At 50.5% G+C, this 26756-nt stretch overlaps 2 protein-coding genes across 10 annotated transcripts in view; one reads left to right on the plus strand and one right to left on the minus strand.

Annotated features, from left to right (window-relative positions):
- MRTFA (myocardin related transcription factor A) overlaps window positions 1-10212 on the plus strand; it is a 76592-nt gene extending 66380 nt beyond the window's left edge. For both annotated transcript variants that reach the window (XM_064420158.1, XM_064420157.1), the window contains exons 8-14: window positions 247-497; window positions 851-1022; window positions 1164-2258; window positions 3405-3527; window positions 5327-5503; window positions 5888-5948; window positions 6380-10212. In XM_064420158.1, coding sequence (XP_064276228.1) covers window positions 247-497; window positions 851-1022; window positions 1164-2258; window positions 3405-3527; window positions 5327-5503; window positions 5888-5948; window positions 6380-6879 — 2379 coding nt within the window. In that variant the 3' untranslated portion in view covers window positions 6880-10212. The remainder of the gene's footprint in view (window positions 1-246; window positions 498-850; window positions 1023-1163; window positions 2259-3404; window positions 3528-5326; window positions 5504-5887; window positions 5949-6379) is intronic.
- Window positions 10213-10993: 781 nt separating this feature from the next.
- SGSM3 (small G protein signaling modulator 3) overlaps window positions 10994-26756 on the minus strand; it is a 29295-nt gene continuing 13532 nt past the window's right edge. For all 8 annotated transcript variants that reach the window (XM_064420159.1, XM_064420163.1, XM_064420160.1 and 5 more), the window contains 18 exons: window positions 26470-26678; window positions 26216-26323; window positions 24916-25059; window positions 24338-24533; window positions 23988-24133; window positions 22862-23089; window positions 21963-22017; window positions 18237-18364; window positions 17782-17937; window positions 17196-17250; window positions 16723-16772; window positions 15358-15510; window positions 15190-15260; window positions 14826-14874; window positions 14519-14604; window positions 14036-14158; window positions 12575-12635; window positions 10994-12169 (listed from right to left, as the gene is read on the minus strand). In XM_064420159.1, coding sequence (XP_064276229.1) covers window positions 12086-12169; window positions 12575-12635; window positions 14036-14158; window positions 14519-14604; window positions 14826-14874; window positions 15190-15260; window positions 15358-15510; window positions 16723-16772; window positions 17196-17250; window positions 17782-17937; window positions 18237-18364; window positions 21963-22017; window positions 22862-23089; window positions 23988-24133; window positions 24338-24533; window positions 24916-25059; window positions 26216-26323; window positions 26470-26678 — 2102 coding nt within the window. In that variant the 3' untranslated portion in view covers window positions 10994-12085. The remainder of the gene's footprint in view (window positions 12170-12574; window positions 12636-14035; window positions 14159-14518; window positions 14605-14825; window positions 14875-15189; window positions 15261-15357; window positions 15511-16722; window positions 16773-17195; window positions 17251-17781; window positions 17938-18236; window positions 18365-21962; window positions 22018-22861; window positions 23090-23987; window positions 24134-24337; window positions 24534-24915; window positions 25060-26215; window positions 26324-26469; window positions 26679-26756) is intronic.

A 26756-nucleotide genomic window follows, 5' to 3' on the forward strand; every position in this document is an offset into this window, starting at 1 on the left:
GAGTCAATGAGTCTGCACTGGATGAGCAAATGATCTGGTGTGCTGGGAAAGGTGACCTGCATTATGGTACAGCATAAGCTGCCACTGCGGTGTCTGTAATGTCTCAGAGAAGCATGGAAAGACCCTGAGATGAACAAACTAAAGACTTCCAAAACTAAAATCCCACTGTGTGTTCTGGTTTACATGGGTTATTACAGTATATCAGTGTTTCCATTCTTACTTGCTTCCTCCTTTTCTTCTAAATAGCAAAGCCAGCCCAAGTCTGCTAGTGAGAAGTCTCAGCGCAGTAAAAAAGCCAAGGAGTTGAAGCCGAAAGTCAAGAAGCTTAAGTATCATCAGTATATTCCCCCGGACCAAAAGCAGGACAAGGGAGCTCCTCCCATGGATTCATCCTATGCCAAAATACTGCAGCAACAGCAGCTCTTTCTCCAGCTTCAGATCCTCAACCAGCAGCAGCAGCACTACAACTATCAGACCATCCTGCCAGCCCCACCTAAGTACGGGTCCGCAGGGGCAGGTGTCTCTTAGCGAGCACTTAGCAGCACTCTTACCAGAGACACGCTCTTCTGGGTGTGAGGGGTGGCCTCGGCGTGTGACAGTGTGACACACTCAGCCTTGTAGGTTCCTGAGGGCCTCAAAAAGAGCCAGTATGAGATGAATCAGACAAAAGCAGCTGAAGTGAGTCGGCACAGCAAGGGGCAGGGATATAGTCAAGAGCATTGGTGTGCTTCAGAGTCTAGGGCAGCACTAGTGACCCAGATGTTTCTGAATGTGTATGTTTGTGGACAGTGGGGGCCTCTGGTGTCTTTCTACTGTGGTTTTGATGTCTGTGTTCTCTCTTTTCCTGCAGGCCTCCAGGAGAGCAGCAGAGTGGTGCCAGTGCCCCTGCCGTACGCAATCTCTCTACCACAGTCAGCAGCACATCTTCAGTGTCTTCTGGTTCTAGTGGGCTGATGAGACAAAACAGTAACGCTGCGGTGGGCAAGCCTGGCCCTCTCCCTGCCAACCTGGATGAGATGAAGGTAAATGTCCTGTGAAGCTGAATAGACCCTTCCTGCCATTGTCAGCGGGCCGTACTGAAAGATGTTGCTGCTGATATCTAACTGATAGTTGTTCAGTTAGAAGTTCTCTTAATGTTGCCCTCCTTTTTCCCCCCTTATCAGGTAGCAGAGCTGAAGCAAGAGCTAAAGTTGAGGGCCTTGCCTGTCTCGGGCACAAAGACGGACCTGATTGAGCGCCTCCGAGCTTACCAAGAGCAGAACGGTGCAGCCAGCCAAACTACCCCCACTCCCAAGCCCAGCACAGCAGCCGTCCTCCCTAAAGCTGCTGAAGTGGTGGTGGCCTTCCCAACTGCCAGGCTGAGCACAGGGCCAGCCCTGGTCACCACTGGCATTGCACCAGCAGAAGTAGTTGTGGCCACAGTTACTGGTGGCGGCGTGATGAAGTTTGGGAGCACAGGCTCAACTCCTCCCGTTTCTCCAACTCCTTCTGAGCGCTCGCAAATGAGTACAGGGGATGAAAACTCGGGCACTGGGGATACCTTTGGAGAGATGGTGACTTCACCTCTGACCCAGCTCACCTTGCAGACATCTCCAGTACAGTTCCTGGTGAAGGAAGAAAGCTCCAAGTCTGCCTCCTGTAGCATAAATGTGGCACCCAAGTCAGAGTGGTGTGGTGCTGGTAACAGCAGAGATGCAGAAGTTAGGGACAAAGACCAGATGTTGCAGGAGAAGGACAAGCAGATTGAGGAACTCACCCGCATGCTGAAACAGAAGCAGCAGCTGGTGGAGATGCTTAGGCTGCAGCTGGAGCAGGAGAAGCGCTCCCAGCAGTCACAGCCAGCCCCAACAGCTGCGGGAGAAGGAACAGCCCTCGCCTCCAAACCAGGAGCGTTTGGCACCCAGGTCAAGAGTGAAAACGGTTTCCTGAGTTGCCAGTGTGCGAAGCAATCCAGTGGCCAAACAGACCAATCCAGCCCTGCACCAAGCGCTAGCCAAATGGACTCTTCGAATCCAAGCCCGGTGCCAAAGAAAGCCGTGATGGTGAAGCAGGAGGAGGCAGAGCCGCCGTGCCAGTCCCACAGCCCGCGGCTTTTCCTTGGCCAGCAAGGGAGTGCCGTCATCAAGGGCACCCCTCCCCCCACCCTCATCACTGACTCCACAGGGACCCACATTGTCCTCACCGTGACCAAGCAGAGCGCCGAGAGGCAGGGCCTCTCTCCCCACGGGATGGCAGGGAGCAGCTGCCCACCCTTGCAGGTAGGCAAGGGTCGGATCCCATCGCTGCTGCTGCTCCTCTCTCCTTCTCCCATTCAGGTTACCATAGGATGGCCTCACAGCGTGGAAATTCAATACAGTAAATACTGAAAGGGCTGAGTTGCTCACTGCAGTGGTTGGTAGATCATGGCTTTGTAAAACAGAGCAGTGTAAGCAGATCTTTGGCAAAAAGACTGGAATTTGACAATGATGAGCTGTGTACGGCAATGCACAGTGCACGGCTGTGTGCATCACAGGCTGTTCAGCATTCTTCCAAACACACGGTTCTGCCTTTTGTCAGGCAGGACCTTGGGCTTGGACTACAAGGGTTTGCTGCCACAGTTCACTGGTTTTTAACAACTATGCCCGTGGTAGTAAAATGAGCAGAGTGTATTTCACCTCTTGTCCTTAACTGTAGAGATCGTAGTTGGAGTGATAGATGGGTCATCTTATCTACCAGGAGGTGAAATCAGACCCTGGGAGCAGACTGTTTGCTTTTTGGCTGCTCTTTGTTTTAATGCATGTCAGTATTTCAGTGTTAACAGAGTCTTTCATCAGAGATGATTTACGAATCCCCTGCTGGCATGAGCTCAGCACTTAACAGAAGTGTTCCGAGTGTTCCTTCCAGGAAGGGATAAATACGCCCAAGTTTGATGGCATAAGTCAAACCTCAGCACCTTCCATGACATCAAAGATAATTTTCATTCTCTGCTGATACATTTCTTGCACTTTCTGCAGAGCAAGTGGCAGTGTCTGCCATTAGTGACAGGCACTGAGCAGGCTACGTTTGCTGCATAGCAGGTGAGATGTTGGCAGCTGTCTAAACATCAACCTTGTCAACGTTGAGACCCCAGAGTATCTCACCTGAGCTCCACCACTGCTCTGCAAGGGCACAGCTACTCTGTCAGGTCTGGCCATCCTTGAGGCATGTCATGGGTAGCCCAGGGATTTAGGCTGGTACCACCTCCTCTCTTAGGACTCTCAGTCGCATCCAGTCTGATTTCTCTGCTCATGGAAAGAGAAGGATGGAATTTCATAAATAATGAAGAGTGGGGAAAAAACAAACTTATAAATGCTGTAAGAAGCCTAAGCCCTGTGTCCATGTCATGTCTGGGGAATAAGGTGTTATGGATACTCTTTTCTTTCCAGAGCGTACAATCATCACCCGCTAAAACTTCCAGCCAACTGCCGTGTCAGGTACCTGCAAACAGCCCTCAGCAGCCCACGCAGCAGCAGCAGCAGCAGCAGCCCAGAGGACCAAACCAATCTAAGGTAGTTCACTGCCTGCTCACTTTTCTGCCTTGGTTTTCTTTGCTTGCTGCCAGCATTTGCACCCACAGGCAGTGGGTACAAACCTACCACATTCCAGTGGGTGTTGTCTGTGGATTAAAAACAACGAGGGGCTGGAGTGAGCAGCCTTGATTCACAGGAGTGTTCCAGATTCTTGAAGGACTACTGCTGAACAGAAGAGGTGGCTGCTGCATGGAGAGAGGGTGGTGTGGCTGCTGCTGAAGGGGCATGTGAGGTCAGAGGGGTAAAAAGGCTGTGACCTTTTAGTCTCTAGTACTGCTGAGCATGCTGTCATTTCCATTCCCCTGCCCTGAGCATGCCAGTTAATCATCACTTTGTGAAGTGCTATACTGCTTCAGGAAAAAGAGCACCTCTGCCTTTAACCCTCTCCAGGTGCTGGCTGTACATCTCAACCCTTTCTAGCCTGCTTAGCTGTCTCTCTAAACTGTAATTAAGATTAGGTACAGAAAGATGATGAAGAGTTTTTAGAGCTTGGAGGATCATTTCCAAGTCAGTTCCTGGAAAGGGTATGAAGACAGAAGTAATTTCTAGCATATTTAGAGTGAGAAATCTATTTTGCAAAGGGTTGGTGCCTTGGTTTGCTTTGAGACCTTGGAGAAAGTGGAGAAGATAAATAAAGGCACCTTTTTCCTTGGAGTTCCTTAGCCTTTGTGCTGCAGAGGTGTCTCTACTGGCTCTTCCAATCCTTTTGCCTCCCTTTGGGGTCAGAAGCCAGGTCTGCAGGTGGTCACAGGGCAGCTGGCCTATACCACGTTGTCTTTCTCACCACCTCCAAACCTGCAGCCTTTCTTCCCCAATGGTTTCCATAAGCAGTCGCTGAAAATTGGTACTTCTGGTAAAACCAACCCACCCAGTGAGCTAAAAAAGGTACCCTGCCAGCACATCCCATGGCCTGTGCCATGCTTTCCAGCCCTCCTCTGGAAGAGTGGACCTCTGCAGAGCTGGTCTGGGGTCACTCCTCTGCCTGTGGGTCACAGAACAGATGAGCAGCTTTCCAGGGAACACGGGATGGGCAAAGGCATCAATATGTGCACGTATTGAAAGTGCCATTCAGCTGCTGCCCAGGGTTTGCTGCTCTAGGGGAGCAAGATTCTGTGTGGGTCATGCAAAGCTGCTGGAGAGGGAAAGGCCTGATCCTCCTCCTTAGGGGCAGTTATGTGCTGATTCATCTGGTAAAGCTGAGTCATGAGCACCACTTCCTGCAACACTTGGGGTTTCCTTTGGAGCTCTGGTGCTGCTGAGTGCTCTGGTGCTCTCTGCCCACCAGCAGGCTGTGAAACTTGCTGCTAAGTGAAGCTGGCTTGTGACTCCAAAGCAGGCACTGTCGAGGGAGGTGGGTAGAAGGCAGGCCCTGGATATATTGCACAGAGTAGGCTGAACACTCAAGGGAAATGCCCTTTCTCTCCAAAGTGCTGCAGGAATCCCCTGCTTGGATGGATAAGGCTCTCCCCGTCCAGGAGAAGTCAGGAGGTGGTTTGTGGTGTGGCTGTTTTAGCATTGGAAAAAACAGCTAAAGATTTCCAGCTGTGAGTCGACGGGAAATTTGTCTTCTTCCCCTGCAGTCAGGGCAAAGTGCACAGAGTCCAGGGAAGGAGGCAGGCTGCTGTGGGCAGAGCAGTGCAGACTGCTGTGCAGTGCTCACAGGGAGAGGTGATGGTCTCTCAAAGCAGCTGTGAGACAGGAGTAGATGTAGGATTTTTGTTGATCAGGACTTTTCCCTGATTTGCATTCATTCCCTCTTCTGCCTTCATTCTAAACAGTCCTCATCGCAGCCTGGCTCTCCTGCTGCACCTTCCCCCTCCCAGATGGACCTGGAGCAGCAACAGCACACGCCGCTTTTTGGAACTCCTCCACCTCCTCTTCCTGTTCCCTCGGTCCCAATGAAAGAGCCACCACCAGGCTATGAAGAGGCCGTGAAGCAACAGCCAAAGGCCCAGGTGAGAGCAGTTGTTCTCCCTGGTTTCCTTGAAGAGCAGATGAAAAGTTGCCATTGTAAATCTATTTAGTTTCTTGATGTGGGCCAGTGATAGGGAATGGAGACACAACTGCACCTTTCTCGTTGAGTGCCCTCTGGAGGGTTTGGGGCGAACCCTAAATCACAGGTGAAAAATCCCAAGCCATTCATTGCTGTTGCTGACCATACTTTCCCAGCCAGTAACAGAGGACTGGTGCCACATCATGGTGTGCTCATTCATGGTGTGCTCATTCTTGCTAGAAAACAGCCCCTGGGGCAAGGGAGGAGAGCCAGCAGCCAAGGGTGTTGCTGGAGGTGGAAGCTCCCCTGGTAAATAGGAAGCTAATCCTGCACTTGCTCTCCCCAGGAGAATGGCTGTTCCAGCCAGCAGATGGACGACCTGTTTGATATCCTCATCGAAAGTGGAGGTAAGGAGACAAAGCCAGCATTTCCCACATCCCTGGGTCTGAGTCTGGGAATTGCAGAGCACAGAGGGCAGAGTCTGTCATGGCCTTATGCTCTTCTCCAGTGTCCCAACCAGTGCCTTTAGCAGTAGTCATTATGGCACCAAGGGAGATGTCAGTCAGGCCTTAATATGATTCTGTGATTCTTGATGGTTCTGCTGCATCAGATTCAGGCACATCACTTCTGAGATACTGGACAGAGATGGGATTTTGTGGAGGTGGGCTGAAAACTCCCCATAGTGAGGCAAGCATGGGCACAGGATGTTTTCTCATCCCAGCTGGTGGTCAGTGATGGCTTAGTCTGGGGACGGTGTCTGTGGCCCTGGTGGGTGGGAGGGATCCTTCTGGTGTTCAGCCAGACTTTTCCTTACCTGGCCTGTTTGTTCTCTCTACAGAGATTTCTGCTGACTTCAAGGACCAGTCGTCTCCAGCTGGGAAAGAACCACCCGTGGCCCCGGCGTGTTCCCCACCGCCCAGCAGCCACCACTCCTCCGAGCTGGCGGTGCCGGTGTCCCTGGGGCAGCCGGTGCTCGTGGGCCGCCTGGAGGACTTCCTGGAGAGCAGCACCGGCCTCCCGCTGCTGACGGCAGGCCACGACGGGCCCGAGCCCCTGTCCCTCATTGATGACCTCCACAGTGAGATGCTGAGCAGCTCGGCCATCCTGGACCACCCGCCTTCACCTATGGACACCTCGGAATTGCACTTTGCTCACGAGCCATCTGGGGGCATAGCCCTGGATCTGGCTGAGGCTAACTTGGACAGCATGGACTGGCTGGAGCTGCCAGGGGGTTCTGTCATGAGCCTGGCTCCCCTGAGCAGCACGGCTCCCAGCCTCTTTTCCACAGACTTTCTTGATGGACATGATCTGCAGCTGCACTGGGATTCTTGCTTGTAATTCTGTGAGCAGAGACTGAAGGGAATGGGAGTGGGAGGGCACAGGCATGCAGAGGGAAGAGGCCAGTCAACCAAAAAAAAGAAAAAAGAAAGAGCTCCTAGTATTTGTACTCCTCCCCTAACAGTGTCCTTCCTGCGTGAAGCCGGCAGTGGGCCAGGCCAGGCAGGGAAATGGCTGCTGGGGTGGGGACAAGGGGCAGAAGGAGCTGTGGGGCTGGTGGCCTCCTGCCCACTCCACAGAGCCTGGCCCAGCTGGGGTGAGAGCAGAGCCAGCAGCCCCTGGTCCTCCAGGCAGGAGCAATGGCAGCACATTGTTCCCTCAGTGGGACAGAGCATGACTGGGCCTGAGCTGTTTCCAGAAGCAGCACTCTGCGCCTTCCTGGGATTGGCGGATAAAGGGGGTTGTGCTCCCCCAGCATGGTTGGTCTTAACGGTTGTGGAAGGGGATTCTACCTCTGGAGCAGGACACAAAGGCAGGAGGGCTGGCTGGGGCCCAGAGCAGCTGCCCTCTGCACCACCTGCCATCTCTCAGGGGAGGGTCTGATCTGCCACAGGGCTGGGAGGAGCTGGGCAGAACAGGCACCTTCTCTAAATGTAGCCAAAGGGAACCAGGGCTCCCCACCAACCTGGTAATGTCTAAGCTGGTTTCCCAAATATTGCTGAGCTTGGCAGAGGCCTGCCTGCTAGCTTCACTCACTTTGGGTGGCAAAACGGTTTTTTAAGGTGCTAAAATCAGGTCCTTATATGTTAAAACTGCTGTCAGGCACAGCCCATTGCCCCCGGCTCTCACGGCACCTGTGACGTCCCCAGGTGAGCAGGGCAGTCAGCCTGGGCAGGGACACGAAGGCGCCTGGGGAGCGGGTGAGGGGCACAGCTGATCAGTAACATATCACTGGGGGCCACGTGCAATCTGTCTCTGCCTTTGCTGTGCTGGTGCCTCACCGTAGCACGTGGCCCAGTGGAAAGCAGCAGCTGGCAGTGGATGTTGGACCCCACAGGCAAGGAAGGGGAAGTGGGACTGCAGGAGTGGTGTTGTGTGGCACAGCTTAGGTCCTGGCTCAGTGACTGTGAGGGCCCCTTTCTGGGGAGGACCCTGAAAGCAAGTGTTGGGCAGCTGACCTCTGCTTTCCCCCCCTTCAGTCCCACAGGGTAAAAGGCAAAAGTAAATGGCTGCTTACTTTGAGCTGGTGCCCTGTGTCCCTGCAGGGCCCCAGGCTGGTGCCTTGGGGCAACTGCAGACTGAGGAGTGGGTGGACAAGCCCCAGCACCTCAGAGCCATGATGATGCTACTGCTTGGGCAGGGCTCCGTGGTGGAACACCAGGCCTGTGGCTCACTCTTATGCTGTTACTCCTGTTACTTCAGAATTCCTGTGTCAGTAGCAATGCACGGCCACACTGAGCAGGTGGGACACGGTTTACGTGCATGTGGCCACCTCGCCACAAGGCTGTTCCTGCTTTGGCCCTGAGCTGGGTCCAGGCTGCTTGTGCTGAGTGAGGCGGGGGAAGCTGTGGCTTCTGAAGTCATGCAGACTGAGGTACTGACCTGCTCAGGCAATTAAAGGATCAGCTGCCATCCTTCTCAGTATCTCCTTGAGGATGCTGTCCCCACCTTTCCCCCACCCTGGGCCGCAGAGCTTCTTGCTGGGGAGGGGTAGCTGTGAGCCACGTGCTGCTTCCCTACAACTTTGGTACCTGGTCCTCATCCCAGGGAGAGGCTGTGCCACAGGGGTGCTGGTACCTCTGCTCCATGGTGAGGCAGGTAAATGCCAACCCTGCACAATGTGCTCTCCTTCAGCCACTGAACTGGCAGCTGGGTGGGGTCACGCCTGTTTGCAGCTGGGAGACACTCCTGCTTTCCTGAGCCCTTTGCTTGTTAACTGCATGGAGAGCCACTTTCTTAATCATTAGCAGGGGGAGCCTGCTGGCAGCTTCCTTTCTTTCCCCTCCTCTCTCCTCTGGCCCTGAGCTGCAAGCAAGTTGGAGCCTCTTATCTGCCTTCCTCAGTGTCCGGGTTGGGGAGGACACCACCCCCCTCCTCCCTTCCTCAGAGGCTTTCTATTCCTCAAGCTACAGTGTCACATCCTAAAAATCAGAAAAAAAGAGTCTGGTGAGCACCCCCTTTATCCTCCTGAGCCCTCCCTGAATTCTCTCCTGGTGCAGCCCAGGTACTCACTGGGAGCAGTGAGTACTTAGCAATCACCTTAAAGAGCTTTCACCAGCTCTGCCTGGGCAGCTGCCCAGCTGTAGGGCAGGAGACAAGGAGTTCCTAAGGAGGAAAGTATGGGGGGAATGAGGATCTCTGAGATGCTAGGGGAAAAATGTAAGGCAGCCTGTTTGTCAGACTCAAGCAAAATCAGGTTCTTCAGCCCATAGTTGCAGTAGTCCCCACAGAAACCAGCTGTGTGATTTCTTACAATTTCAGTTCTGCAGCTCTTAAATAAAGCAGGAAATGATCACTAAAGTGATCAATGCAATGAGCTCCTAGAGAAGGTGGGAGCACTCCAGCCTGGTTCCTTGCCCCAGCCAGGTACTCCAGTGATTGGCAGAGAGATGCCAATGCCTGATAGCAGTGTAGCCCTTCCCAGAGATTGCTGGTGGAAGGCTGAGCTCACAGCTGCTCCCTTTCACCTTTACCCATCCACCATCATCAGGTGTGAAACTGTAGGAATTTAATGACCCTGATTTTGCCCAACATACTTGCATTGGCTGGAGAGCTTCAAGGAGCCCAGAGGATACAGAACCATGAGCCTCATGTCCTGAGGAGCCCGGCTGACCTGTGGGAGCCCCTCCGCACAAGGGACTTCTGCCAGGAGAGTGAGTGCTAAGCCTGTGCCTGTGGGCAGAGGGGAAGGTGGTGCCTCAGCCCCGGAAATGTTAGAAAGTCTTTTCCCCAAGCAGTGCCCAGAGCAGGCTTGCCCAGTTCTCTGCTTTCTTACTATTATTTCTTTGAATAATAGTTCTATAGTTCTTTGTTGGAAGAGGTATTCCCCTGGACGTACATTTTTGCACCCATTGGGAAAAACGAAGTCTGATGTTCTGCCTCTTACCTTGAATGTAATCCTGAATCTTTCTGCTGTAACCACTACTTGTTTGTAATGTGTATTTGACTAGCACGCACTCTCCCTTCCACTATGCAGCCACTGGCGAGGGGTGATCAGCACCATCACAGTTGGATGGTGTTGGGGCATCAGATCCAGAGCGAGTATTCAACTGGAAAAGGATAAAAGTGACAAGTTAATGGGGGAGAGAATGGATCTTTAAATTGAATTATTTTTTCAGTTACAAATATTTGAAGAAAAAAAATCCATTTTATTAAAAAAATTCCAAACAGCCACATTCTCAAAAACTTCTCTGCTATGCTGGTGGGAGGGCTTGGGGCCATTCTGCCTTTTCCAGCTAAGGGTGGGTGATCCCTCTGTGACTTTCTCAAACCTGGAAAAAGCAGCTTAAGTGGTGGTGGCTCATCCTTCTCAGCTGCAGGGAGATTCCCTCAGTGTATGGAAATTACCTCCCCTGCAACCAGAGGCAGGTTTTACCAGGGACAGCTGTTTGTCTCCCCCAGCCCAGCAGGCTGGTCAGGACTGCAGGTGGTGGTGAGGTGACACTGCCCCTTCTGCAGCCACACTCCAGAGGAATTATCTTCACTGAAGACACTCACTTTCAAATCAGAATATATGCTGCAACTTCCACCCTCCCACAAGCTTGGACTTCTAACACAGTTCTCCCAAGGGTCTGTGCCCTCTTACTGTCCCACTTTGCAGCTCGGCCTACACCTGCTTTTTCCAGAGACACTTGTTGTACAGACAACACTGCTGTCCCCACCACCCAGCCCTGCTTTCTGCTATCCCCTCTGCCTTTCCTAAGGGTCCTCCCTCCACAGTGTTCCTACAACCCATAGTTTCCAGTATTTCTGGCTTTTCTGGGGCTCTGCTGTGGACCTGCTCTTAGGGCTGGCAGCAGAACTGGCTCTGCCCTGGCTGCTGCCTGACCTTGTGAGCTGCTCAATGCAAGGAGCTCCCTCAGTGCCAGCACAGAAATGGGATTGCCACTGTCAAATGGCAGAAAGGAAAAATTAAACCAAGTCAAAAAAAAAAAAAAAAGACAAAGCCCAGCACTCTCCCAAGACGCAGTTTTTATTTACAAACCCACCAAATAAAGTAAGAATCTAGTGTCATCCCATCAGTAGTTTGTGCTCACAGACAAGCGCTTTCAGTAGAAAGTCACAGACTCTGCATCCAGAGCCACCACAAAGCAGCAATTCTCCACTCCTGACCCACGTCCCCGTTGCCATCGCAGGGCAAGGAGGACGAGTTAGTCTCCCTGAGCCAGCTCCAACCTAAACCTTGTCCTGAGCTACAACGGTGCCAAAATATACATGTTCCTGGAGTAAATGTACAGCTTTTTGGTTAACAGTAAAAATCATCTCGAGACTAAAACAACAGCATGAAACACTCTTGTTTAGAGGAGAGGTGGTTTTTGTCTGCTCCCAGAGTAGACAATGACCATCCTCTAAGGCTGTTACAGTGGTAACAGGCTGGTAAATTTGGGCAACTCCTGTCAACACCCCACACCAGTGCCAGGGAGGTGGGATGAAACTGATGCCAGTTCCCCCTTCTTAGCTCCAAGTCAAAGGAACTTGTACATGTCTCCCCCGCAGAGGGGAGCCCTTGGCTGCCATGGGGAGGGGATGTGCTCTCCCTGCTCCTGTACAGCAGTGAGTCTCTCACCAGCCCAATTCCACATGCAGCTGCAGTGCCAAGTGTCAGTGGCACCAGCTCTCATGGATCAAAGCCACCCCAAAAGGGCCATCTCTTCCCCACAGCTCCAGCCACAGAACGCTCACATCCCCACATGTGACCATGGGGCAGAGCACAATGCCTCCCCTGGGCACTGGTGGGGAGGCAGGGCTGAGAAAGCAGAAGATAGGGGTGGCAGAGATGTGGAAAACTGGGAGGGGGCACTTGCTTTTAGTAGCCAGGACACACTTGTCCCTTTGCAGCATCGCCCTCAACCACCAGCCCCCTTGGGTCTGCAGCTCAGCCTCCTGGCACTGCTCCATCTGTCCCAGGTGGTTTGGCAGCCCCCAGGGGGGATTTTGTCACAGACACAAGTGGGTGGGGTGGGGAAGGGTGGGGGGTGAGACATGAGGGGGTGGAGGAGAGGAGTGTGGCCATTGAGAAGGTCCCCAGGATGGGGCGGGGTGGGGGTCACCCATCTATGTCCCAGCTGAAGAGATGGTGCTTCACGAGCATGTCTTGCACCCCTTCCTTCAGTGGCTTCTTCTCCTTCTCCTGCAGGATGACACAGAGACCCAGGTCAGTGCACCACACCCAGAAAAGGAGAGGTTTTGTCTGCGGGCAGAGCCTCAGCACACGGAGGCTCTGGCACCCAGAGCAGCTTCCTGCACTTCCCACCTTTGCACAGCTGGCACAGGGGGAGGCCTTTGGTTTGGAGAGCACTGGGGAAAGGGAGCCTGACACTTCCCTCTGCCCCAGCTGGGCAGAGCAGGCTGTCCCCTCTGCCACCACTGCCCCACAGCTCCTGCCCTGGCAGAGAAAGCAGCCCCATCCACAGCTGGCTCCAGAGGAGCTGGCTCCAGAGGAGGCAGATGATGGGCTGAAGCACAAAGCTGGGAGAGGGAGGCAGTAAGTGAAGCCCCTGGCTGAGTGAAAGAATGAGAGATGCCACCTACTCACCTCCCTCTTTATTGGCAGCTCCCAGTCCTGAGAGAGGCTGAAAGCAAATTTGCCGAGGACTCTGCAACAAAACCAGAAGAGAGCAATGTTAAAATGGATCCCCCAGACCACACTCCCAGCCTTTGCCAAAACTGCTGCCCCAGGCACACAAACACACTGTCTCCCCAGCTTGTCCTGGCCTGCCACTAAGCTCACAAGCATGAAATTCCTTGTTTGATGGTGTTGAAAAGACAGCAGCAGTCACTCATTGCTTCCCCCTTCTCGCTGGGCTTCACATCCTCCCAGGCCCAGGCTGGAAGAAGGAGCTTGAAGATGTGACTCAAGTGCAGCCCCTACAGAGCCTGGAGCAGCAGCACAGGGCAGCACAAGGAGGCAGCCCCGGGCTCTGGGGAACAGCAGACATGCCTGGCTCAGGGCTGCACACAGCTGGCAATGGCAGATAGCAGCTTCCTCTAGAAAGCAGGCCCCTTCCTGCAGCACCTCAGAGTTCTGCAGTGCCCTCCCTCTCCCTGGAGCAAAAGAAGTGCTGCAAAAAGCAGCAGAAGTGCTCAAAGGGGCTGGCACGGGGTGCTCCCTTGCTGGCTGGGAGAAGTAGGACATAAGACATGAACCAGTCCCACTCAGTCCTTTGGCTGTGCCCACTGGCACTGCCCCCCTGCTGTGGGACACTGCAGCCCAGAGGGGGCAGAAACCCCTCCCATTCAGCAGCAGGCTGAGAACAAGACAGCCTGAAGTGTGCACACACAGGCCTGCTCTGGCTACAGATGCTCTCACTGGGGCCTGAGGCAAGTGGGTGGTGCACACAAAAGCCAGCTTCCACTGAACACAGCAGGAACCAGGCTGGGGCAGTGGTGATGCCATGGGATTTTCCTTCCAGCTCCCTGGGACTTCACCTGGCTTTGCAGAGTGCAGGAGGGCCAGGAGCATGGATGCCTGGACAGGGATGTGTGCCCTGGGCTCCAAGTGACTGCCTTGTGCAAGCTCAGGCACTAAAGCTGCTTTCAGCCCCCAACACCACTCCCTCACCTAACCAGGGAGTCAGTGGGTGACTGAATCCTTCCCAGCCAATGACTGCCCAACTGTCTCCCTAGGACATTCCCTGCTCCCTGCTTGGACTTAGAGTGCCTGGCAAAGGACATGGAGAGCAGTGGGGTTGAAAAGGCAAACTCTCCATCAGAGTAGCAGGAGGCAGGCAAAGGCTGCCTGCTTGTCACAACAGGACCCCAGGAGCCAAGCTCTGCTCTTGGATCAGGCAGGCACAGTGCCTCACAATAAACTGTCCAGAGCTTTCCTGCTGCCTCAGCACACAGCAGGAAATGTCTATGGCTGGGATGTCTGGGCAGCCCACGCTGCAACTCACTGGAGAGGGCCCAAACCCAGCCATAGTGAGGGCCACCTCCTGCAGAGGAGGGGGAAATCTATTCAGACACTGGCATGGGGACATGCCATGGGGACACTCACCTCAGCTCACATTTGATCTGCACCCAGCCAGGACTGCGCAGGAACGACCAGGGATGGAACCACTTCTCCACGGTCTGCAGGCTTGAGCACAGCACCTCCAGCCACAAGTGCAGCACCTGCTCGCTGCAACAACGGGGTATAGGCTTGTTACTCAGCTGCAGCCAGGAAAGAAACCCATCCCTCTGGGGCAGTCTGTTTTCAGGCCAAGCCTTGACCCCCATCCACAGCCCTGTTCCCAGCAGGAATAGGATAATCCCGTAAACTTTTGTGAGCCACCCCATACAACAGGAGCTCCTTCTTCCAGCTAGGAATCAGGCCAGCACAATGCACAAGGAACAAGTGTCTCCCAGTGGCTGCAGTGAGAGGGGGGATAAATGATGCTGTGGCCTAAGATTGAAACCACTGCTGCCCTTAAGCCCACTCTGTCCCTTCCCAAGCTCTTTGCAGCCAAAATGCCGAGGGTACCAGGGCCAGATGACTCACTTGAGTCCAACACAGATAAGAGAACGAAGCTTCACATCCATCTGTGCATGTGCAGCATCGTGTGTCATGTTCACAGCCTGAACTGCCTGCAGGGAGGGAAGGTGTGGTTACTGCTGGGCAGCCACTTCAGCAATACAGCCAAATGCTGCCCTCCCTGGAGCTCCCACTCCCACCAGTGCCCCCTGCTAGCACCAGAGGGGCTAAGGGAAGGTCTAGGAGACTCTGGAGCATCTCTCTCCAACAGTCTCCACAGGAAATGTCCCCAAAGTAGGAGCTGGGCTCTGGCTGGGCTTGGGGCAGCACTCACCCGGTAAAGCAGCTCCTCTGGAGTGAGGACTTTGCCATCTTCATCAAGCCTGTAAAGATCACAGCAGAGATCCAACTAGCTCCAGTCACCCTGAGCACATGCAGGCCTTTCCTGCTTCATACCCCAACAGCTCTCATGCTACTGCTGAGCCCAGAGGTGCCCCTGCAGCCACGAGAGCCAGATACAGACCCAGAAACAAATACAGGGGCCCAGGGGAGAGGACAAGAGCCACTGCCAGCCCCAGGTCAGCACAGGCACAGCAGCCTGCTGACACCACACCCACAGGAGCATGGGGCAGACCATGAGCCTTGCCAAGGTGCAGAGCAGCATCAGTTTGATGAGCACGGAGGAGCAGGGCACACACCTGTAAGTCTTGCAGAGCACAAGGCGAGAATACACGGAGTCAAAGTCCCGTTCCACTTCCCGGCTTGCAGCCTGGAGGAGCAGAGGGACACTCAGCACGCCTGCCCTACAACCCCTCACCTCAGCCTTCTGGCAACACTGCCCCACAAAAGGAACTGGGACACCTCACCTCTTCAATGAACAGCCAAGGGTGGCAGGCCCCCCCCAGCAGAGATGGCTTCTTCAATCCGTGCTCAAATATGGACTTCAAGGCTGGACAGAGCGTCCCTCGCACCAAGTCTGTCACTCCCTCTGTGACAGAGTCATCTCCAGCGATGGAGTACTGGGGAACAGGAAGAGCCAGCTCTCAGGGGGCAGAGCATGGAGGTGTCCACTCACCTATGCCTCTGCACAGACCAACTCCACTCCCAGGGAGTGGGTGCCTGCCAGAACCTCTTCCCCTTCCTCTACCTGTCATGCTCTTGCATAAGGCCCCATGTTCTGTGCTACTGCAGGGGATGTCCTGAGACCTTTTTCTTCAGATGGTGCCCAGGAGACCCCACAAGTCACCCCAGCAGCATCCAGCACATAAGAATGTGATGGTGTGATGCTGACTGAGCTAAGGTGTGGAGAGGGACATGCACTGAGGGTCTCTGGGACTCTGTAAGCCGCTAAAAGTCAAGACAAACAGAATCAAATAGGAATTTCCAGGCCAGGGGAAACACCACTTTGAGGTATCATGCTGACACTCTGCTAACACTCCCATAAATGGGATCCTCTCTTGTTTCCACAGTTAGGAGCAGAAACACTCAGCAGTGCAGGACATTTCTCTGCACAGAGAGGTGATCTGCATCTAAGGAGCCAGCCCTGAGAGAGGGGGAAGGAAGCAATGTGTCAATACTGACATCTCTCTGGGGGCTTCTCTAGTGGGACTTGGGTCAGCCTTTCAGCTCTTCCTCACTCCCCAAATGCTCAGAAGAGAGAGAACTGGGCCTTCTCCACTTCCCCTGAAAACTGCTGAGGTCAACAGCTGCTAATGTTTGTCTCACACACACAACCTGAATCTTGAGGACATATTGAAGTATCTGCTATAGATAAGTGCCATCCTATCACTGCCAGCTGTGAGAGGAACTAAGACAGATTGTCACCTTGGGCACAGCTGCTTGGGGAGAATTTACTGTCATGGTCACAAAGCATGAGCAGGATCCATAGGTACAGCCTCAAAGGAGTAAAAGAACACAGGCAGCTGGGAGCAGACAGAAACACTGCCCCTGCTTCCTCATCTCTAGGGTCCTTGCAACCCTGGGCATCTCACACAGGTGCCTTGGCAGCCCTCTGGGGCCTTCACTCTCCACTTGGTCAGCATGAGGAAGTTGAGCAAACAGGTTGAGAAAGATAAGCTGCCTGATCACATCACAAAGCACTCAATGGCCAGAGAAAGCAAACAGACTGAAGGAGGAAATCTATGGCTCTTTTCAACTGTGGTATTTTTAGTTATGACATAACCCTTTTTTAAAATGTGAAGTTCTTTTGTAATTGTGGGGGTTTTAAGTACCTCTTTACTCCGCTCATCCAAGATCTCCACAAATTTTGCAGGAAACCAACCTACAAAGAGTGAACAAAGAGATGAGCCTGACAAAGATACTGAGAAATCCTTACACAAAGCCCAGTGGGAGCTGAGAAAAAACATCGGAATTCATAGGGCCTACCACCAAAGAAGGAAGCAAGCTGCCTCAAAACCACAATAACTAAGGCAACTGCACAGGAAAGCCAGTTGCAGGACACTGCCCACATGCAGCAGTGGTGACATGCACCCAAACCACCCCATGCCAGGAGGATGGAGCCAAAACCTACTGTTTGCAAGAAGTGACCAAGTCACTGCTGCATGACTGCTCTCACACGTTTCCTTTGCCCCTGGCAGATACTCTGGGTACTGGCAGAGCCTTTGCTGCCAGAGCAGTTATTGTAGATGAATGGATGCTCTGCATCTGGCCCCACTCTCCCCAGTGCAATCCATCCTGTTCTCACCTCTCAGTCCATTCAGCTCTCCCACCCAACAGTGCTCATCCTTCTGGGAAATGATCTGGAAAAGAGGGAGTGGAAAATACCCGTTGAAGAGGTTGCAGTGGCACAAGGGGTACAGCTGCCTGGCTGTGTGTCCACAATGAGGAACTGCCTTCTTCTCAACTGCTTTGCCAATGTTCACTTCTCACATAGCTCATGGCCTCCAAGGGCACAAAGCTACTGCAAACATCCTCTTCTCCCCAATTTTCGATAGAATGCTCACAGTTAAATGCAAATGGACGCTTTTACAATTCAGTGTGTGGTGTTAAACTAGGACTTGGGTTGGACCAAATCCATCTTTTGCGCAGCTGCACAGCAGCCAGGAAAGGGACTTTGTGGTGGCAGCGAGAACGACCCACAGGACAACACTCACAGGAACACACTGCCTCATTCCCAGGCAGTTCCTAGGAGCACCAGCTGCTTCTCTTGGGCTCCTAACTGTACTCTGAGCTTATCTCCCCCCTTCTTTCCCTGCAGGAGAGGTAGCACAGCATCCCTAACAAGCTGGGTCTGCTTGTCCCCCCTGGTGCCTGTCCCCAGGCCGACACACCGTAATGATGTCGTTCTTGCGGAAGCCCAGCTCGTCGTCGTCGTGGCGCTCAAAATCCAGCAGTGCCTTGGCTCGGCGGCGCCGGTTGCGGGAACAGGCCACGTAGTTCTCGTGGTCCCGCTGGTGGCTCTCCATGCTGTAGTCTGGGGTCAGATCCTAGCAGGCCCACACATGAGAGCAGAGAGGAATCAAAGTGCACAGGTGACTCCCAGCTATCTGCCAAAGCTTGCCTGCCCATTCCCAAACCTTTTCCTGCTCCTAGACAGCAGACAACCTCTCAGCACAGCCCTCCACCACAGATGGATTAAGCAAGCCTCACCCTCCAGCCATTACACATGGCATGTTCTTTCTCAAGCCCACACTTCAAGAGCATTTGAACAGCCCTGTCCTGTGTTGAACACTCAAAACCCATGCCTGGAGCACCCAGCAGTGCAGATCCAGCTGTCTCCACTCACAATTATGCAGTTCTTGGGATCCACACACTGGAAGTGCCGTGCCACCTGGAGAATGGCCTCACGCAGGTCAGCCACCAGCTCTGTCTGCTTGATGTTCTTGGCTTTCAGTGCCTCCAGATCATCATCCCCTGGTGGAGCCCATGCAGCCAGAGGGAAGACAAGGGAAGTAAAGCAAGTACATGGTATTTATTTTTTTGTTACTGTTAGAACATACTGGTTCTGAAGAAACCAAAAAAGCCTAACATCAGAAATCCTAAACTAAGGCAGGTACTTACTGCCAATCTATTCAGTAATGTAATTATATGTACCAATGTGACTGCATCAAATTTTAGGGAGATGATATTTCAAACTACATATGGAACTGGAATATGTCATCTTTGGGATGGAAACTCAGTATACCAAGGTACTACTTTAGAGAAGTGTCTGTAATATGTAGTCAGCTGAAAGGTGGGACACAAGACTGGGGAACTTGCAATAATTCCCTTCAACTGAAATTCTCTTGAAACTGAATCAGGTTTTGGTTTAATTACTTCTGATATTTGTATAACTCACAGGCTGAGAGCACATTCTTCACCGAGTCTTGGAAAAGATCTGAAAAACCAAAACAGCCCACTTTCCTGTGCCAGTCATGAAGTCAGAGACACGAGAGACCTCAAACTCCTTAAGAGCCAGACTTCAAATGTTTGGGGTGTACAGAAATGGTCATGAGCCCAACGTAAAAGTTACCAAAGCATCTTTTAACTATCACTAATCCCCCCAGGAGTTTTGACAGCCTGTGTCTATTACCTAATGCAGAAAGATACCTGATGGGATGGATTCTTTAGACAGTTAATGTATCTAAATGCCTTAAACATTGAGTACATGGTGTTTGGGAACAATGAACCATTTGCTTATTTTTCTAAAAAAATAATTTTGTATTAAGTCCAAAGTGTACTTTCATATATCTATTTCTGCTCCCTCTATAATATACTGAAAATGTGGTAGCTTGATTAACAAAATTAACATTTAAACTGATATATTTATTCACTGAACTTCAATATTTGTATAAACACAACTTTTATTCAGGAGCCAAGTAAATCACTGGCTAGCAAATTAGTACTCTGCTTATCTCCTAGCAGCATTATAGAAAACCATATGAATAAAGCATGGCCTGAGCTAAAGCTGCTGCAACAGCTTTATACACATTAAGCTTCTGCTAATTGAAAAGTGATTAAGAGTACCTCTTAATCATGTGATCCTAATTAAAAAGACTCAAACTTTAGAAACATAAATAAAAGCACAAAATTAGATATAAACTTATTTTTATAGTTGTTTTCTCTTTGCTACATTCAATTATTTGAGATACATTAGATACACAGAGTTTAAGAGAAAATTGAACTTTGCTTCTGAACTAGAAAAATTGTGGGGCATAGTTACTCCCAGTCCAAGCAATAAAAAAATAACAAAATCTCTTCCTCTGTATGCAGGGGTAGGTACAGAGCACGCCAGAACTCTCACTATTCAGAGATGCAGAGACTGAAAATAGATAGGTGAGCACATAGATGTTGGGGGTTCCCAGAAATTTCATGCTGCTAAAATAGAATGTGACTAGAGAAGAAACTAAACCACAGCTACACTAGCTCTGTGGGCTGCCCTCATTTACATAGATCATTGATTCTTTCTGTCATCTCTCAGTCCCATCTGGCCAAAACACCATGCTCTTCCCTCTGCACTCAGATCAATCCTAGCCAAACACAAGCAGGAGATGTGGGGAGCAAGTTCCACACTCTCCCACCTTAGAGTGGGCATGGTACAGAGGAAAGCAGCTGGCGTGTCCCCCAGACTCACCTCACTGCACTCAACACTTTCAAACTTCAACACACACATTTCCAAACAGGAAGCCACACTGCATGATCAGCCACACGTGAGCAGGCTCTGCTTTGAGCCTGCAAAGACTGATGAGCTGCACAGCTCTGCACAGGAGGAGCTCTTCTGTATTCCTTCCCTTGCTTCAATGCCCACACAACACAAAAACACTTCTTGCACATTCTGCTCTCCACCAAATAATCTTTCATTATTTCTTTCTCTTCCTGCATTGTAAATCTGGTTCAATTCAACTACAGAAAGCCCTGACCAACCTGATTTAGCATGAGCAAGAGTCTGCTTCAAGCAGGAGACATTGGAATACAGACACTGAGAGGTCTCTTCTAAACAGTGCTCCTATGACTTCTGCCCAAGTTACTACCATATCTGAATTCACTCTAAGGAAGAAGAATGGAGCTCTGGGTAAGTTCTCCTTCCCTCCCAGATGAGGGCTAAGTACCAGTTCTACACAGCAACTATCACAGGCAAGCAGACTTGACATTTAGGATTGACTGTCAGTTCCAGCAGAGGGTGAATTTATCACATACAAGCTTTCCTTCCTCTCACTTGGCCTGAATTTTTCCACTGTGGTCAACTGCTGCAGGATGACAATTTTTCAGTTTTAACCACCATTTTAAATACTAAGAATATTGTTAGGTAAAACACATGATGGTCATTGTACAGAAGCCCCCATAAAATAATAAAACTCTATCAATTATCTCTTTTCTACCACTGATGTATTTTGAAGCTTGAACTTTAAATTTAGTTTTTTGTGCAAGTCATAACTCACTATCACCACCATAAAAATACTCAAACTGTCAAGGAGACTGAGACACAAGAAAGGTGTGTGTGGCAGCCAAGTTCCCTGACAGTTCAGTCTGTACTAACTGTATGATAACATAACATACAAAAGCTCTGAGTTCAGATTGCACAAGCAACCTTCCTGCATGTCTTCACTTCTGCATGCTTGACTTTACAGCATCATGGGTATTCCACCACATTTTTTATATGTAATGCTCTATGTGCTTGTAGGAAACCCGTGACAATATATCAGCTTCCTGGAGAACATCAGAAAAGCTCCTCTATGGAAAGACCAGTAAAGCCCATTTTTAGATTTATTCAGGCCATTTCAACAACAACAGGAACACTGTTTGAGCCCTGCAAATTCAGTATGTTGTCTTCTTCTGGAAAAACAATTTCTGTGGTGACATGTGGCAATTTCAAGAAGGCTAGCCAATTTCAAGTAAGGTGATGACACTGAGGCTTACAGCAGAAAGGGCTCTTATGGAGTCAAGAAATAAGCTACTCTTAAACCCCTGCAAAAGCTATTCTGACTGTGCCCTTTCTGCACATATGTTGGCTTGGCTCATAAGTGAAGAAAATGAAGAGTCAAAAGCAAGACTTTTTCCCCTTGTTGTTGAAGTAACAACATCAAACTCTCAGAATAAGTAAGGGAAAATATAATGATGCTTTCATTTATAATTTTGATGGCTCACACACTAGACATCCTGCCCTGTCTCAGATCTTCAGAGATGTTCCTGACCTGAGTAGAGTGACATCAGAGAGAGTTCACATCCAGCCTGTGGGGAAGGTCTGCCAGAAAATGTTTTTGACCTGTTGGTCAGTGCAAGAAGAACATTACAGTTGGGCTGAGCTGCACCTCCTGTTGGTCCACAATTCATGGACTGTCTAAGGTAAATTTACGTTCTAAGCACAGATCAAAGAAATTAAGTAGTAAACTGCACTTCTTCCTTCTCATCCTTCAGTTCTGACTCCCTTCTCTCCAATCTCTCTGTCCCAATGTTTCCCCGCTTTGCCTGCTCCCCTCCTTCCCAAGCTGCTATAGCCACCAACTACACACGAAAAGCAGAGGATTGTCCTTACCAAAAAGCAGGGAGGTGATGCCGGATTTCCTGCGCTGAGTCCTGCGTCGCACAATCTGTGGGAGAGGGAACAGAGAACAAAGTGCACACATCAGGAGAGATTTCAGAAATAAAATAAAGCAACCCTCCACACCAGACAGCTCTGGGCAAGGGGTCCTGACAGCTACCACTAGAAGGGGCAGGCCAGTGAACTGGCAGTTTTAAACAGGAGTTGTTCTAGTCCTAATGCATTGAATTAGCTTAACTGCTCCACCTGCTCCACTTGCAACAGGTTATTTATACCTTAATTATTACAAAAGCATAACTGAAGTTCAAGAATCAACCATGATTCATGTAAATAATTTTAACTCTAATTCTATTCTATTTGCTGCAAAAAGCAGTTCCACATTTAATTGGACATAAATTTCTAAGTGGATGGGTATTACATTTTAGAATTGCCTGAATGTCTTGTCTGCAACTGTAGATTTTAGTCTAAGATTAAAAACAGGTGCATTTATAATTTGGCTCCTCAAAAGCAGCTGCTGCTGTTTTTTGACTCTACCTTCCAAGGTTATTTTAGTGTACCAGTGTCTTACAAATGGATTAAATTCAGTTCCTACTCTGTATGCTTCAAGAAAATTCTGCCAAAAGCATATGTTGTTTCTTTTAGTTTCCATTAATGAAATGCATCACATTTCATCATCACTCTCATGAATGATAATTACAATCAGTTCCAATATCCCTTTCATCTGGGGATTTATCAACCAGGACAGAACTGGCAGCATGTCATTGACATTTTCTTCACTGGGTAACAATTATCCTGGAACCAAAAATCCTCCCAAACAGCAGGACCTCCTGCTCACAAACGCTAATTGGGTGGGAATATGTAAGGAGGGGTAAAAAGGGACTCTGTGCACTCACTTTGGACAGGTTGTTGACCGTGGTGCTGGAGTTGAGCAGCTGGCCCTGCTCAGCGATGAGGTAGGCCAGGTGTTTGCGGCGCTGGGTCTCCACCGCCACGTCCGTCAGCGAGCCAGCCACGCGCATGGCCTCTCGCAGCAACACATCCGCGTCTTCAATCTGGCTCGGGATGTCTGACAGCGTGTTGAAGATCGAGGCAGAGTTCTCGGACTGGATCAGCTCATCCTCCTGCAACAACAGACATTTTTACCTCATGGAGGGGTGAACATGCCAACTGTGCTCCTGAGGCTGCTAGATGCAGTTTTACGTTCCATGTACAGCCTGGGCAGGTACAACTAGAAAATTCCATTAAAAAAAGCTTCAATGGGAAAAGTCCTAGCTACTTTTGAGAGGGGAACAGCATCTTCTGCTCTATTGCACTCTCCTCCTAGAATTCTAGCCAGCATTTTTTGAATCACAGCATTCACCATTGAAATGAAATCAAATCAGCATGGAAAACTGAACTTAAACCTATTCTGCACCAACCACTAGGGCTGGTCACAGCACAGATCTTGCTAGGGATAAGAGAATGGGAGCTGCACTCGAGAGCACCATGTCAAACTGTGCTCTACCTTCCCCTTACTCCCACCAGGATCAACCTTGCCCTTCACACAGCAAACTGAATACAAAACTGTTTTTCACATAGAAAAGGGAAAGATCAGGTCAGCCAAATCAAATGCAGTCAGGACAATGCTCATCTCTTACAGCATTCAAGCAATGCCATCCAAAACTTCCCAGATGATCACAACTTTGGCTTTCTCTTTCTTCCCAGATTGTGTAAAATCAAAAGGTATCTCAGTTTAGATTTAAATACTGTGGACCCTCAGGCTGGGATCTAGACTGATAAGATCAGCTAGTGGCAGCTGATGAGGTTCAATTATGTGGCAACAAATGAGGTATGCATGGGAAACAGCATTCTCTAATTTCAGTGAAGTTTTTCACAGCTTCCAGTTCTGAAGACAGCAGGAAGTTGTCCTCCCTAACACACTTCCAAACCACATACAAGTGGATACAAAACCTTCTTGGCCCTAAATCTCAGAATTAAACACTGAAGTACAATAAAGGCGGGAGAGGAGTTGGGAATTACCTTCATACTTAGCATGCCCAAAGTGACTTGGAAGAGCACCAGAGAGCCCTCGTAGAAGAAGAGGTCCCAAATACGCAGCAGCAGCTTGATGTGGACAACACTAGCAAAAGAGGTGAGGAACCAGTGCAAGGTGATCAGGGAGAGCTCTGTGAACAGAGACATGGAAAATAATCACAACAAAGGAAGTCAGTCAGCCAGTGAAGATGGACTCTCCTAAGGGCTTTCCTCCATGCATTGCCTCCAGGGTCAGGAGGTTCGCTCCTCTCCCTGCTGCTCCCCTTTGTGGAAAAAGAACAATGCTCTTTGTCTGCATGTCACCCTGGCAAGAAATCTCTAGGGCACACTTTTACCAATGTCATGCTCCTGAAGCAGCTTGTCCAGGCGGGGCAGGTACTGCACGATGAGCTGCCGCAGGACACGCTGGTCTGTCTGCACACCCATGAGGGTGGTGCTGAAGTAGGAGGCAGGAACCAATTCCTCAATGATAGCACACATCATCCAGAAGGCATCTTCCTCCTCCAAGAAGAGTAGCAGAGAGGCAGCCACCTAGGATTTTGAAGAAAGAAAAACTTCATGTTCTAGGAGGGAATTCTTTCCCCACTTTCTCACATGGAGAGGTGGACCAGTATCTAGGTGACAAAAATCTTCCTTCTGCAGGAGCTCTACTGCATTCTACACTGAAGGGATTTCTCCTCAGTATAATGACTGCCCCTTCCCCAACAGATGGATCAAAGTCTTCTGTTTCTTTGGATGTGTGGTGCTACTCTGCTCTCCCCTCTTTAGGAAAAGTATTCCAGGTGGAAGGGATTTCTCTTCAGGTCACCTGGAGACCACAGTATCTGGCAGCACTACCTCAAATAATTTGCTGCGGTGTAGTAACCAGAGACAAACTGATCCCTATCACAAAGACACTCTGAAAGCAGGTTACCATGCCAGTGCCCTGACAATATCCAATGTCTGGGTAGAGCCAGGCAAGTCCCCGTAGTATCCTGCGCAGCCGTGGCACCCCGATGCTGTTCATGTTGGAGAAGCAGGCGTTGCTGGGCATTGTGCGTAGCAGGTCCTTTTCAATCTGTCAGGCAGCCATAAACAAGGACAGTCAGCTTGCAGCACCTGAAAAACTGCTTTCAGCTCTCTGCACTTCCCCTGGACCCCTGCCTCAGGGAACTCTGCCTCCCCACACCCACCCATAAGTCCTCAGGCACCAAAGAAGATGTCCCTGTCCAAGCATCTGGGGTCAGTTTAACAGCCTTCACTGACATGTGGGAAAATGGCAGTGCAGACAGTGGCTTGCTGAATCCCTAGAAATACTTGCCTAAACTCAGACCCTAGTTTCACCACTGACGATAGGAAACATAGACTAGTTGGGAATTACATCTGCTTGGATTTCAAGCATGGCTTCCCAACGAACGTATTCCAGAGAAAAACCAACAACCTGGCCAAATCCGTGAAGTCAAAGGAAGAGGGAAAACACCCTTTAATAGTCTTTAATAGATGTTCAGAAACATTGTGTTTGAGGGAACAAGGGCCCTGAAAGCAGCTGCCACAATCTCAACAGAGTTGCATCTGTCAGCCTTTCATCCTTCCCTTCCCTCAGTGACTATGAGGATGTTTGCTGAGATGCAACTGCAGCATTTTTCTTATCGTGGCAGGGAGCCCCTGTGCCTTCAGGCTAGGCTGCAGTACAAGTCAGCAGTCACCAGATATCGTAGCAATGGGCCCCTGCTAGGTAATAATTAGCACTGACTCCATGATTCACAGAAGGCTGATCAATCTATCTTAATTAAGAAACCCATTGCTTTTATAGACAGTTACGATACACGTGTACTTCACTGGTCCTTCAATTAAAACACAATCACCATTGGCTAGTTTGGAAACCACCCTTTGGTAAACCAATTTCCATAACACATTCCATATGCTCACAACAACAGGTGCAGCAAGTTAAGATAAGAATTGTTTCTCATTCTTTTCTCTGATCTTCTCACAGCCTTTCTCAGAAAGGCTTGGGAAAGCTGTCAGTTGCTATCTGTGGCCAGAGAGCTGCTGCCACATTTCCTAACCCTTTTCTTGCTGTCCTTGGAAAGAGCAGAGCTAAACAATAGTTTTTCCAACAAAACAGAGGAGAAATATGCCCTACAGGATTAAGCTTTAGCAGGATTTAACCACACATCCTCTCACAAAGCAAATCTTGCCCTTCTTCCCACTCAGCACTAGGAAGGATCTCCTACCTGTTTGGCAGCAATGGTTTCATCGTTAGAGCTGTTTTTCACGATATCTCGATATGACATCTCTGAGTTCCTCTTCTTCTGCAAAGCCCCTGAAAGGCGCATCCAGAGCTGGGGGGGCAGGGTGAACAGAGACAGAAGTCACTCAGCACAGAAAGCCATAATCTGGCAGGCTCTCAACTGCTATCATAAGAGATCCCATTCCATGATCTCTGACTCCAGGCAGGAGCCCTGCCCAGAAGAGGCAGCATTCTCACCTGTGGCCTCATGCTATGTGGGATGCCGGCCAGCACCAGGGAGCGCAGCTTGTCTGAATGTGGCAGCGTGACCTCAATTTTGTCCCAGGTGAGGTCGCCCACATCATGGTTGTGTGTGAATTCCAGATGAGCCTGCCACTTGAGCCTCTGCTGTGGCTCCTCTGTCAGTGGGACCCCCAGAAGCTTGCTGGAGTTTGGTTCAGCACCATCTGCTTCAGCAAAGGGAAGACAAAGGAATGGAGACAAGTGAGAGAGGGAACAGGGGAGGAAATGAACACATGGCAGGG

The sequence above is a fragment of the Passer domesticus genome, chromosome 5 (genome assembly GCF_036417665.1).
Source record: "Passer domesticus isolate bPasDom1 chromosome 5, bPasDom1.hap1, whole genome shotgun sequence".
NCBI lineage: Eukaryota > Metazoa > Chordata > Aves > Passeriformes > Passeridae > Passer > Passer domesticus.